At 36.6% G+C, this 12,500-nt stretch overlaps 3 protein-coding genes and 1 non-coding gene across 6 annotated transcripts in view; 3 read left to right on the forward strand and 1 right to left on the reverse strand.

Moving 5' to 3' along the window:
* Positions 1-3,214, forward strand: part of LOC138047494 (palmitoyltransferase ZDHHC5-A-like) — an 8,448-nt gene extending 5,234 nt beyond the window's left edge. Inside the window, exons 5-8 of one of the 2 annotated variants that reach the window (XM_068894368.1) lie at positions 177-279; positions 1,112-1,203; positions 1,517-1,682; positions 2,241-3,214. In XM_068894368.1, the coding sequence (XP_068750469.1) occupies positions 177-279; positions 1,112-1,203; positions 1,517-1,682; positions 2,241-2,405 (526 nt within the window). In that variant the 3' untranslated portion in view covers positions 2,406-3,214. Of the gene's footprint in view, positions 1-176; positions 292-1,111; positions 1,204-1,516; positions 1,683-2,240 lie in introns of both variants that reach the window. The other variant, XM_068894367.1, reaches the window with a different exon arrangement.
* Positions 3,215-6,634: 3,420 nt separating this feature from the next.
* Positions 6,635-11,371, reverse strand: LOC138047501 (DNA-directed RNA polymerase III subunit RPC9-like). Its single transcript, XM_068894378.1, has 6 exons — positions 11,246-11,371; positions 10,617-10,755; positions 10,408-10,446; positions 9,634-9,689; positions 9,207-9,264; positions 6,635-7,392 (listed from the first exon to the last, which is right to left on the reverse strand). The coding sequence occupies exons 1-6, from the start codon at positions 11,251-11,253 to the stop codon at positions 7,246-7,248; spliced, it is 447 nt and encodes a 148-aa protein (XP_068750479.1). The 5' UTR covers positions 11,254-11,371; the 3' UTR covers positions 6,635-7,245.
* On the forward strand, positions 6,895-6,976 carry Trnal-uag (transfer RNA leucine (anticodon UAG)). Its single transcript has one exon. It is a non-coding gene; the product is annotated as a tRNA-Leu (tRNA).
* LOC138047495 (lysosomal dipeptide transporter MFSD1-like) overlaps positions 11,351-12,500 on the forward strand; it is a 26,409-nt gene continuing 25,259 nt past the window's right edge. The window contains exons 1-3 of one of the 2 annotated variants that reach the window (XM_068894369.1): positions 11,351-11,487; positions 11,584-11,659; positions 11,779-11,803. In XM_068894369.1, the coding sequence (XP_068750470.1) occupies positions 11,409-11,487; positions 11,584-11,659; positions 11,779-11,803 (180 nt within the window). In that variant the 5' untranslated portion in view covers positions 11,351-11,408. Of the gene's footprint in view, positions 11,488-11,583; positions 11,686-11,778; positions 11,804-12,500 lie in introns of both variants that reach the window. The other variant, XM_068894370.1, reaches the window with a different exon arrangement.

Genomic DNA, 12,500 nt, shown 5'->3' on the forward strand with positions numbered 1-12,500 from the left:
ATTGTTGGGCTTTTCTTGTAGGTATTGTCCAAAAAGACCAAAAAAATCTCAGGATTGTTCAGGATTACATGTATAACTGGCTGCTTCCCACCAGTTGGGATTTTTCAACATGATGTTCTTGATTTGTGGAGAAAGTTTTGATAACAATGTAGGTCATGCCTTAACTGAAGATTCAGAATAGGAATTATGGTCATATGTGGATTGGCATCCATTCCTGTTATTGGTTTAACAGTTTTTCATATTGGTCTTGTGTCTATGGGACGTACCACCAATGAACAGGTATTAGTACAGGTATAGAAGGGAACAAAATGTTAATCCTATGAAAACCATGCTGCATAGCAATAAATTTAGGAGTTTGTATTTTTGCCATGATGAAAAGTGATTTCTGTTGAGACATCTTATCAGTGCTGCTTTAATAATTATAATATTGGCACTTTAAACAAATCAATGACATCTCAAGGTACTAACACAGTGCTCCAGTTAAACAAATTAATGACATCTCAAGGTACTAACAAAGTGCGCTAGATAAGTTCTAGAAGCAAGTTATCAATTCTTCAAGGAATCTGAAGGGATCCTGCTTGTGTCAGCATCAGTGGGTCCTGATCTGTCTTTCAAAAATTGTTGGTTTTGGACCCTAGACCTGCCTCTTACCTGAAACATTCTTGACAGTATCTAGTTTTACAGTCTTTTCGATAATTTACATTGTGTTGGGTGAGGCCCTTAAGATGTCTTGCCTTAGTTTGACGTCACCTTATATTTGGGGAGAATATTATGGAAGTTATGGTATAATCTGTATTATTGGGACTGGGAAAAGATCACTACAGTTGATGTAGCAATTTCTTCAGTTGTAAAGGAGCTTGAAAACCAAATCCAGACATTTAAATGGGACTTGAACCTATGACTATGCAAGATTTAGGGTGGGGGGATTCCATTTCCCAAGTTTTCTTAGAAATTAAACTGTTGTTCTTGTTGTAAGCATTAGTCATCTTCAAAGATTCTGCAAATGAGGCATACTTTTGATGTTCTCTGCCTTTCCCATAATTTTGACGCTAAAGTTGTCAATTGACAGACCCCATTTGAATGCAAAATGTATGATTGATTTACTTTGCAGGTCACAGGGAAGTTTCGCAGTGGCCACAACCCTTTCGATCGAGGATGCAAAAACAACTGTGTAGTTACACTCTGTTCATCCCAATACACCAAGTAAGTTCCACCTTTCTGCTCTTAGCCTGGTCGCAGGTGGTAGATATTGTTGTTGCCACGAAACATGTATCAGATGTGGTATTTAAAGTGCGTGGGATAGGTCTGAGAGTCAGGTGACAAAACGACAAGTGAGCGGGTAAGTTTTTCTTTCCCGCTCTTTCCCGCCTCCATCCGTCATTTTTCTCGTGGGACCCAGACCTATCCCACACACTTCCAGCATGGTTGATACGTGTTTCGTGGTGCAACATCTACCACAAACGAGCAGGCTATCCTGACATCATCATGGATTGCTGTTATTGTGTTTCTTGTTTAGGTATATAGGATTTTCAGAAAGGTTAAAAAAGGAAGATTCAAAGGTGAAACAAGGAAAAGAGAAAAACAAAGATAAAGGAGATAAAGTTAACAATCAAACAGATGGAGCAGAGTTAAGGGATATCAAAGTTGAAGTGACCTGTAATCATACAAATCAACAATTAAAGGTACATACATGTATAGTTTCAATTTTTACAGTTAAAGAAAAAATAATCTGGCTTTGCAAGAAAAGATTGTTTTTTGTAGTATTGTATCCTGTTGTATAATTTTATCATTTATTTATTTTAGCAAAAGTAGCAGCAAAGTGGTAACTGCTAACCCTTTTGTTTCAAAAGAGTGAAGGTGACAAGTCGGAAGCCAAGAAGGGACATGGATGGACAAAACTGGAGAGGATTGAAATGGATTGAATTTGGGAAAATTTGAAAAATGTCGGCCCACCTTTTTTCAAATTTATATCAGTCTATATCAAAATTTCATTTACAAAGCTGGAAAATCAATCTTAGTTGTTATGTGGCTGTGATTTTGCAAATGAAAGACTCTTGCTCTGCCAATTTGACGTTTAGAGCTCATAATTAACAAAATTAAACAAAATTACCTAAAATAGCGTGACCTAGCCACTTTAAAGTGAGTTATGGCATTGGTGGACATCAATAAGCCTCACAGCTGGGCTTTTATGTACTGTTAACACTTACTGGTATTGATTTTGCTTTTTTTTTTATTTTCAGGATGGGGTAACAAGCAAAAATAGCCATGAGACAAGGCAACAAGATGGCAGATCAGACTCAAGTGTAACAGCAGTGGTTAGCACTGCCCCGCGTGCTTCGGCTTTTTATGTTAAATCAAGTGTAAATGGACAGACGATAAGTGGCAGTCGTGAAGTAACAGTTTGATTTTCTCGTTTCAATAATTATTACAAATTTGTGCACAGGATACCAAAAGAATCCTGTGACAGCAAGTCAAAGCAAACAGGGAATACTTTCTTTGGTAATCATTACCACACAACAGCTCTTTGAGTGAATCCTACATGCACGTTACTGTCTGATGCCTGTTAATGTAGTTTTAAGAAAAATATATTGCAAAGGTGGATCCTTTGTGTGAAAAACAAAATTATGTTTGTGGGTATATTAGAACATAAGGGTCTAAACTGCAAAAGAAAATAATGAAGGGTGTCAAGTCCATCAGTTGTGTGGTTCCATGACAGCTCATAGTGACTATTCCCCTCATTAATTAATAACGAGTGGCAATATGGGGAGGGTGGATATGCTGGTCTTAATTTGTAGAAAAACCCTGGCAATGTTAATATAACTAAGCCATAAAACTAAATAACGATGTAAATAGTCCACACTTTGTGTACATAGCTTAGCTGTATGCCATTTGTTCCCAGAGCATTACCACTAGTGTCAATTTTTTTTTTCATTCTTGCAAAGGGAAGAAACTTATTTTGTCGTAAAGTAAGCAATCCAGGCAATATTAGTCATTGTTATTACACTTGTTTCAACAAGTTACCAGTTTGTTTATTTGCTTTTCCCAAGTGTCATGTCAGCAGGGCAAGATCTTCATGCCAGTTGCAAAGGTCCTCTTGATCCAAAAGTAGTATTTCAGTTAAACAAAGTACAAGTACGTTTCTGTACATATAATAAAGGGTTGTCTTGTGTCTTTGTTTCTAAATTATGACACTAGAGCATTCCCAATGGAGAAGGGTTTTGGTCTGAGTGCATTTTACCCACTAATATTCAATGAAAATATTTGGTTCAGTAACAACATTGTTGTTATTGCTATTTTTTGCCATGTCCTGAACTGTCAGAATGTGTAAGGCTTTCTCAGCTATTTGTCATGTAGCTTTCTTGTTGGTAAACTGATCTATTCAGAAAGGAGAAAGGCCTGCAGTTTAAAATATCCTGCATTGCAGAGAGAAAGTTATCAGCCTTTTGGCTTGTAATAACCATCAATAAAATGTTAGAAAATGCCGAGGGATATAGAGTATAAATTAAAATTTCATTTGAATAAATTAATTATTAAAGGGCTTTGTGCATTGCAATAGACCTTATTCATAAATGGCGGTCACATTTATAATTCTTTTGTCCACGTGCAAATTAGCCTACCAAGCCTCATTTAGAGCAAGAATTATTTTCAATTCACTGTATGGTATCGAGGCCTGGTAGGCTAATTTGCACTTTGACAAAAGAATTATAAATTGGCCGCCATTTATGAATACGGTCTATTTGTGACAATTTTTTGTATTCCAGTTATTTTACCAAGTTGGGGCAATGTTTCCAGCAATGAAATGTGGATAAAAGAAATGTGATGAAAAAAGAACAAACAGTTTTACTCACCATCTGTTTCAATCATAATTATTATCTTCATTTTTGACATAAAAACTGCACTATGAAGTATTAAGTGCTTAAACATTTGCCCCCAATTTGAGGAAATAACTAAAATAGAAAAGTATCAACTAGTAATGTTTATGCATAAAGCCCATCAATTATTATGACTTTAAATTTGTTGATGTCTGTCATGATCTCACATCATTACATGTGTAGGCTTTTTCTAGGAAGTATTAAAATTTAATGTTTAATTATAGACGTTTTTTATTCAGTTGTACACATGCTTCATGTCTAGTAATGTCAGCTGTATTATTGTGTTAGTTGTTTGAAAGATGCACAGGAAATGATAAAGCAGGTGTGTTTGGGATTGCATATGTAAAATGAATGCTAATTTGGATGAAGTGCACATCCCTTGTACTACACTAAGTTCAAGATCACTTGTGTGATTAAATAGAGTTAAAAAGGGACCCACACTCTTTTTGTCAACTGAATAAAGAGTTTTTTTAACCCTCACCCTCTTTTTGTATACAGATCAGGGTGCCCACTCACCTTGAAAATTTCTCAAAACAGTCAGGGAATTTGAAAAAAGAGCTCATCCCCATTCTGGATAAATTTTCTTGATATTAAACCACTCAAACGATGTTTCCTTGCTATCCATGTGCTTTGTTTGTTGGGCACAACAAGGGAAAATTTACTTACCGGTATATTGAACTGACTGAATATTAAAATAGTAATATTGGTCTTTCTTGTCCTCCTATTACTAGAGAATCCTAAAAGACTATGTCAGGGAAAATTGCCTTTGGTAAGGGAAAAGTCATGGAATTTTGTTTTCATGGTAGAGTGGTTACCCTGTAGATATTTGATGCTTTGGCACAATGGGACACTTTGTTAGGTTTACCAAAATAATAATTTTATTCATTATACATCTCCTGTCAACGAGGTATCATTTCTGTGCAGGTTATCACAAAGTGCATCAGTATACACTAGACAATTCTGTGTAATATTGTTGTTTTAATATTTTTGCAATGGTCATATAGAGTTGTTTCCGGTGGACATGATACGAGAGCTGTTTTACTTAAATCTGGAAGAAATAAATGTGTTTGGATTCACTTCTGGTTAAATTTTCTGTTAAAATTAAACAAAAATATTTTGGTAACAATTAATGCTTTTCTTAGTATTTGACTCACTAATTTTGTTTGCCTTGTTATTTAAAAGTTGTGTTCTTTTATGTGGGAAAAAATTAATAACCTAAACCATGTTTGTTTACTGAATAATATTAATTTGTGAAAAAGGGCAAAGCACCAACAGTGTTAAAGTGCTACTATGACGAAATTCGCATGTTTCCTATCTAAGCCATTGAAAGACAAACATGTAGACTGTACGAGAAGCAGAATGCTGTTTACTATTTTTGTTCCAGAGATATTCAAGTTTTCAAAATATGCAAATTAGCCAAGTGATGACATCATAAACTCAACCGAATTGTGATCAAATATGGTAGAAAAAGATATCCCAGCCAATTTGTATCAGAAATGTTTGATTCTTTGCAGTAAGATTCTAGAAGATGTGCTCCACAATGTGAGCATACCAGTTTTGTTACAAGAGCAACATACTGGGTTCCAAACCTCCCTGATATTGAAGGCTTTGCTGGCCACCTTTGGCATTCTATTTTGATATTTGCTAAATTATGGTGCCTCATCTGCATGATCCTGCAAGCATATAAATACATTAGGTCGAGTTTGTTGCCTATGATCACCAAAAGTATTGAATCAGGTTGAAGGGGACTGGAAAAGAGTGAGTTGCCATGGGAACCAATTTCTTTACAAACGAAGGTGTGTTGCCTATAACTATAGACCTTATTCATAAATGGCGGTCACATTTATGATTCTTTTGTCCGAGTGCAAATTAGCTTACCAAGCCTCATTTTAGTGGACAAAAGAATCATAAATTGACTGCCATTTATGAATAAGGTCTATTAGCCTACCAAGTCTCAATGGTCTCTGCTGCAAATTGATCGAGATGGCTGTATTAATTTATATACTTGATTTTATATTGGATTGAGTGAATTACGTCAGCAGTAATCTCGTTTGCATGTTTTACACATTTTTCAAACTTAAATATCTCTGGAACCCATCCAGATTTTTCCAAATGGTAAACGGCGTTTTTTATTTTTCCTGGAATTCTGTGTAATAAACCTAAAAATTCAAGGGATGAAAATTTGATCATAGTAGCATATTTACAATTGTCTTGATTTCATTGTAGAGCAGATATTCACCTTTCTGTTCCCCCGTAAAAGAGCAGGCGAGGTGCAGTGCAGCCCTCCCCTCCACCCTTCAAGAGGTAAAAATAATGGTTACATCTAGCGAACACATGACGCCCCTCTTTTTGTTGGTCACTCATCCTGATGATTATGGCGTTTCTGCGTCACTTAAGCGTTCGTTACGAGATAGCCAAAGTTTTTTCGTTACAAATTTTTCAGGACGTTGGCAGTTGCCTTGGTAAACAAAGGAAACGTTTTCAAGGGTCCCCAGTAGGGTTATCCCGACCAAATGTTCCAGGCTCCCAGATAGTCGGGAAAACGAAAACACTGCGTGTGACTCTACGTGTGACGATTTCCCGGTAACGCCAAATCCCGCGACCCGTCCATAAATGCAATCCCGAATCCCGAATCCCGAAAACCCTATTGGGGACTCTCGTTTTCTTTTCAAAAAAATTAAAAACTTTCAAGAATATTATAGATTATCAATGGTCAATCGATATTAGTAAAAACACGAATGAATTGAACAAAGAACCGTGAATAATAATAAAAAGTTTGAAAATTTATTTTTTCCCTTACGTGTTTATTTGTTTTTTCACTTCACGTTTTAGTAGATATAATTTTCATTGGTATTATTTTAACTTTTGTTACATTCTTAAACGTTGGTGTGATGTCTAACGATTTTACCAACAAACCTAAATGTAGATGTAGAAAAAGAGAAATGAATCACTTTGGCAACTCATTCTGTTTAATACTTGTATAGTTTAAAAAGTTAAATTGCTTCGCCCCTTTGAGTGGATAGGTAGCGTGGCCGAGTGGTCTAAGGCGCTGGTTTTAGGCACCAGTCATTTCGATGGCGTGGGTTCGAATCCCACCGCTGCCAAACCTTTTTAAAAATTCTTTTCCCTTGCATTATTCAATGCAATCCAAGACAAAATGTTGACCAAATGTGTCATAAAAATCAATCATATGGTAAAAGACATAATATCCTTCGCAAATCCACTAAGCTCCAGGGCTAACAACCTCGGCTTGTTGAAATCTTAGAAGTAAAACCATGAACTCGAAATCGCGCGAAGTTCTTTTAATTTACATAATTTTACAATTTTTTGGCAAAAGCTCTCGGTACAATTTATGAGTACATTTTTATGAATTTTATGAGGACATTTCATCTTCTTCCTTCTGCTTGTCTCCATCGGTTTCGTCACGAATATCACTGTCTGGAAGTTTTGAAGCAATAATATCTAAGAGTTGCTCGATTTCTTGATCAGTTTTTAATCGCTCTTCACTGTCCTCAATGATCTGTGGAACAAGAAATCATAGAAAACAACAAAAGAACTCCTTTCGTACAAAGATTTCGCCCTCTTTATCGTGTAAAAAGTTTTATGTTGAACAGAATTGCTTATTTTGCCCAAATAACTAGATAAACTCTTGAAAGGGAAGGATGAGGGGGGGTGGGGGGGGGGGGGGGGGGGGGGGGGGGGGGCAGGGGGATGCACTTCATCTTTCTTTGCAATAATAATATCATTGTCATATTTAAGACGTTCATAACCGCTACAACGACACTTTTGTTTTTGTAGAGGTGGAGGTGATGATGATGAATTCTAGAACGGTTATCTAGTGTGGGTCCTTTGGTAGAATAGATTAGTAGGTGGCTATATCCAATGTTATATCTTTTGAGTGCAATTTTTTTCAAAATTTCAACTGATTTTAAACCTTTCGTAGTTGGAAAATTGTCTTTCGATCGCCACACATTTCTTATAGCTTGGTAATACTTAATGCACATATGCGCTGAGAACTGAGGTTTTCTGAGCTAATCAAGATGCTTGGAAATCCCATTTCCAAGTTGTTGTTCATGTCCATTTCAAAGCAAGTTTTGGTAGAAAAGCATTCAAATGGAGATGAGTTTGATTTATGAGAAAATGCTCATTTTCATTTGAATGGTTTCACACCAAGACTGGCTCCAAAAACAAGGCACATTTGTGTTAGAATCATAGCTAATCATAACCAAGGGAGATGGACAGAATATTAAACACAAAGTCCCTCACGGGGGGACACTGAAAAACGCAGACTGCAGACTGTGCAGACCGTCTGTTGGTCTGCACAGTCTGCAGTCTGCGTTTTGGTGTGACCGCTCACTGGGGAGGGTGGTTATGTAACTTTATAGTCAAGTTATGTCACAGATAACCAGTATCTGTGACACTGAAATGAACATCCGAATTCCTATTGGAGCTTCCGAGATTTGAATGGAATCTTGAAGATTTTTCTGAAAGTTGGTACGAAAAACACACAATAACTGAACATTAATTCACCAAATGCTTGAAATAGTTTTCACTGTTTATGCACTATTTATTTTATAATAAAACGAAAATTTATAGCTAACTATTTGCGATATATCACGGAAATATTCATGGAAAATTCAGAATTTCAAGAGCAAAGTTAAAAACTGGTACACAGATTTTAATACTCAGTTCAAGTTTCAAAACTACTGGTCACGTGTCACGTAGCTTGACTGTAAATATACATAATACAACAAACTCATTTGAAAAAAAAAATAATAATAATAAAATTATGCAATAAAATGAATAACCCATGGATATAGTAATGTAAAGGGGCCATGTCACACTATGTTAGGGTATTTAGTGGAAATCTTTAGTTTATCACAAGTTTAAAACTCAATAATGGCAATGTGGAACTCCTTTGCTAATTAAATTATCCTTACATCACAAACACAATGATTCTGAGCAAAAACAACCTTTATCCAGGTGATTTGTCATAGACTTAAGAAATGTTGTGTCAATTCTTTTTCAAGATTACCCAAATGCAAGTTGTTTTAATCTTGCCCATTTGTGTCCATCCATATACATACTTCTCTTTCCTTTTGTTGTACATCTTTTATGTTGTTCAATGGTTTTAGGTGTTGAGTGCAATGTTTCATTCTAATTTTTGGGCATTTTGGGTGTCATGAAATTAGAAATTACATAATTTTGCATGACATAGCCCCTTTAAATATGGAGAGAAAAAACAGGTCTTGTCCCATATTGAAGATTAAGGATACATGACCTGACCTGGAATAGCCATATCTGAATCTACAGAGAAAATATCTTTGAACTAACCAGCTGAATTTCTACAGGTGTTGTTGGCCTCAAGTTCAACAACTGAAGCTTCTCCCCTCTGTTGCAAAATAATGTAACAAAAAACATAAAGTAAGAGTAAATGTTGTCTTGTCTGACATTCAATAGCAGTACTCTGTTAATTTAATATGGCCATTTTGCTGGGGGAAAGGTACTTTGTGGGACAAGGGGTCAGCCCTTGGCCTTTTGCCCCAGTTCTTCCCCTTTTCACTTGCCCCCCCCCCCCCCACCCCCTTTCTCCCCAAAGAAAGCATGCAAGCAGGCTACCATCTTCAATTTTTGAAAAAAAAAACATGAGAAAGTTCTGCCACATTCAAATAACATAAAAAAGCCCCTTTTAAATACAATCACATTCCCTTTCGCAACAGAGTTGTTTAACAAGAACATAAATGCAAATTTGTTCTCAAACCTTGTTAAATTAAATGGCTCCATAGCTTTAAGAAAGTCTTCAATTATTTCTGGGCTCTGAGCAAAAAAGAACAAAGGTAAAGGCATAATAAATGAATAATATTCTTGGTGATTCTTATGCAGAGGACACTAAAACCTGGATCTTCGATTAGGGGCATTCACAATAACATCAGTTCCTTCTTGCAATAGGCCACTTGCACTAAGAGGTCATGTGACCAATGCTTCCCTTAAACAGTGAGTTGTAATCTTGCTGTTGCCAAAAATTGACAGAACACATAAAAATTATCTTACATGCGAAATTTGAGAGGAAATGTATTTAAGGGAGATATTTTATGGTACTTTGATTTTTCAACAAAGTAGCATGATTTGTCTTGTCTGCCATGTTGGAGGGCATACTCTTGCCCTCCAACATGGCGGCCAAAACTACTTTTTGCTTATATCTTGTTAAATGTTTGATAGTTGAGTTCAGATGTGCCATAAACGTTACCACATCATCTTTTCAACATTTTCCTTGAAGTTCAAGTGCAAAATTTGTGTCAGAAAGTGGTAATTCATAATTTTAAAAAATCAAGTTTTGGTCACGTGACCAGCTACGGACTTTCTCATTTTAAGCAAATGGTGCGGGTTTGAAAAACCAAATCACTATTATTTTGTTTAAGAGATGACCCACTAATAGTGTTTCGAAGGCAAAATCATGTAACTTTCATTTTCATAAAAACGATGTCACATGACCTCTTAGTGCAAGTGGCCTATTGAGGCAAAAACTCCCACAAACCTGGCTTTTACATGGAGTTTTTTCCAAATGCTTTCGAGCCTGGAAAAAGAAGAAAGACAGTCAGCCAGATAAACACACATTATCATCTGCCTCGGCTGAAATTCCTTGTACAATGTCTTGCCACCCTCCTATTGGCTGTATGGCTAATATGATAACCTAGTCATTCAGCTACATGGTTTGGAAATTATTGATGGGGGTACTGACCGTACCTCGTAACAAATTGTAGACAGGTTGACCAAATGTTTTGGCTGTTTCATCTTGGTTTTACCACCTTTGTTTTGCATTTCTGTCTCCAGTAATAACTGATACACTTCATAATTGCTTAGCATGGCAGATTTTTCATTGAGGCTATAAATAAAAGGAAACAAAGTTCTGTAAACATGTGAAAAGTTGAAGTGCTTTGTGAAGCCAAGGAGGGGTAGACTTTCAAAAAACGAACTAAAATGACGGAGGACAAAAAACCCATTGTTATTTCGATTAGGCCTTGCTAATTAGGTATATTTTGTTATGTTTGCTTTGTGCTTTGGTTTTATGGACTAATTATTTAAGATCCGGTACTTGAAAGTGGGGCAATGGTGACTGGTTTGGGGTGGAAGAAAAAAGGAAATTTTTTTGAAATTTTCAGGGGTGTATCATTATCTAGTCACAATTCACTAGAGGTCATGATTCTGTATGTACCGGAGTACAGGGAAGAAAAACCTTTGCAAATGACATGCAAAAGATATAAGCTTAAACTTACAAGAAAAAGATAATTCTTATATTTATACATTTTGTGCCGGTAATTTAGTCATCCCGTGCGCCTCAAAAACAAGTACACAAGAAAAAAAGGTTCTCTTACACTTCCATGTTTGTCACTTAGTCCACTCTTGCAAATTAGTATCAGCTCGCCTGCATTTCTCGGTTGCAGGAAGAAGATTTTCATCTGGACAAACTACTCGGTTACCAAGCTTTCTCCTTGTCAAATTTTGACAGGAAGTCACGTGCAGATTAACAACAACATAATGGCGGGTACGATAAGGTACAGAGACTACCATGATTACATTTGGGGTCAAAAACCAGGCTGCTGTCATGCCAGCAGAGGTATGCAACACTTCATTTGCTTTGAATGATATGTTTGCGGTGCCTGACATCATTGATAGGGATGTAATAGTCTGCACAAATTCTAATTTTTCGCAGGTCCTTTCCGTTTCGTTCTTCTCTTTTTCACTTGTATGTTAACATTTGGATCGTACTTTTGTTTTGACATGCCAAGGTAACACGTGTTTTCGTCTTAAAAATGTGAGTAGCACATTTTCTTTAAATAACAGATTTTGACGTTCAGCATAGTTTTCATTTGAAGAAACTGAATGCGTTGTTTATTTTCTCTTGCAGTGTTTTGCAAAACATTTTTACTTCAGTAAGTATTCTGGAAAGTCTAGCTCCTTGTTTTTGGTTGGAAATTGTAGTTGTTCAGCTGAGGGCAAATGGTTCCAAAAGAAAACTAATTACATTCGGTTTCTGGCCGATCACAACAGAGTCATGCAACCAATGGCATGTAAGCCAAATAGAGCGGTTTTCAAATGACTATCGAAAGTAATTAAACGATTGCAATTGCTACGCTTAGTGATTGGTTTAAAAATCTCATGCCATTGTATGAACCAATGAGAAGGAAAACCAAAAGCAACCATGCCTTGCATGCTCGCTTCCTCCTGCACTTTGAGCATTATATGTCCTACCCTATCGTTGGATTTGGTTGTCATACCCTACTAAACAACGGTCGTCGTCGGCTCCTGCCATCTTTAATAAGACGTCTTGAAGCCCTTTTTTTGTAAGCCAATCACTCGCAAATGCTACATCTTTTCCTTTAAACTCTTCCGTCTTGTCCAAACATGTGTTTTATAGATGTTAGCGACTTTGGCGCCCAAAAAAAAAATCATTTGCAACGGTCAAATTCCCCACCCCCCAGGCACAGAGGATAGTCAAATGCCCATGATTTGCCCGGGAAGGGGGGGGGGGGGGGTGGTGGGATGTTGAAGTTTTGATTTGATCGTTGCATTAGTTACATGGAAGCGCCAGGAATTTCGGATTGGTTCATTGTGCTGTAACTCGCACCT

This window comes from Montipora capricornis, chromosome 4 (assembly GCF_036669925.1).
Source record: "Montipora capricornis isolate CH-2021 chromosome 4, ASM3666992v2, whole genome shotgun sequence".
In the NCBI taxonomy this organism is placed as follows: domain Eukaryota; kingdom Metazoa; phylum Cnidaria; class Anthozoa; order Scleractinia; family Acroporidae; genus Montipora; species Montipora capricornis.

What these genes read in the sequence shown, in the direction of transcription:
- LOC138047501 (XM_068894378.1), bottom strand. An exon ending in TGTCTACAATTTGTTACGAG is followed by an intron (nt 10,447 to 10,616) that starts GTACGGTCAGTA and finishes TTCTTTTTCCAG; the next exon opens with GCTCGAAAGCATTTGGAAAA. An exon ending in CACCTGTAGAAATTCAGCTG is followed by an intron (nt 7,393 to 9,206) that starts GTTAGTTCAAAG and finishes CTTGTTCCACAG; the next exon opens with ATCATTGAGGACAGTGAAGA.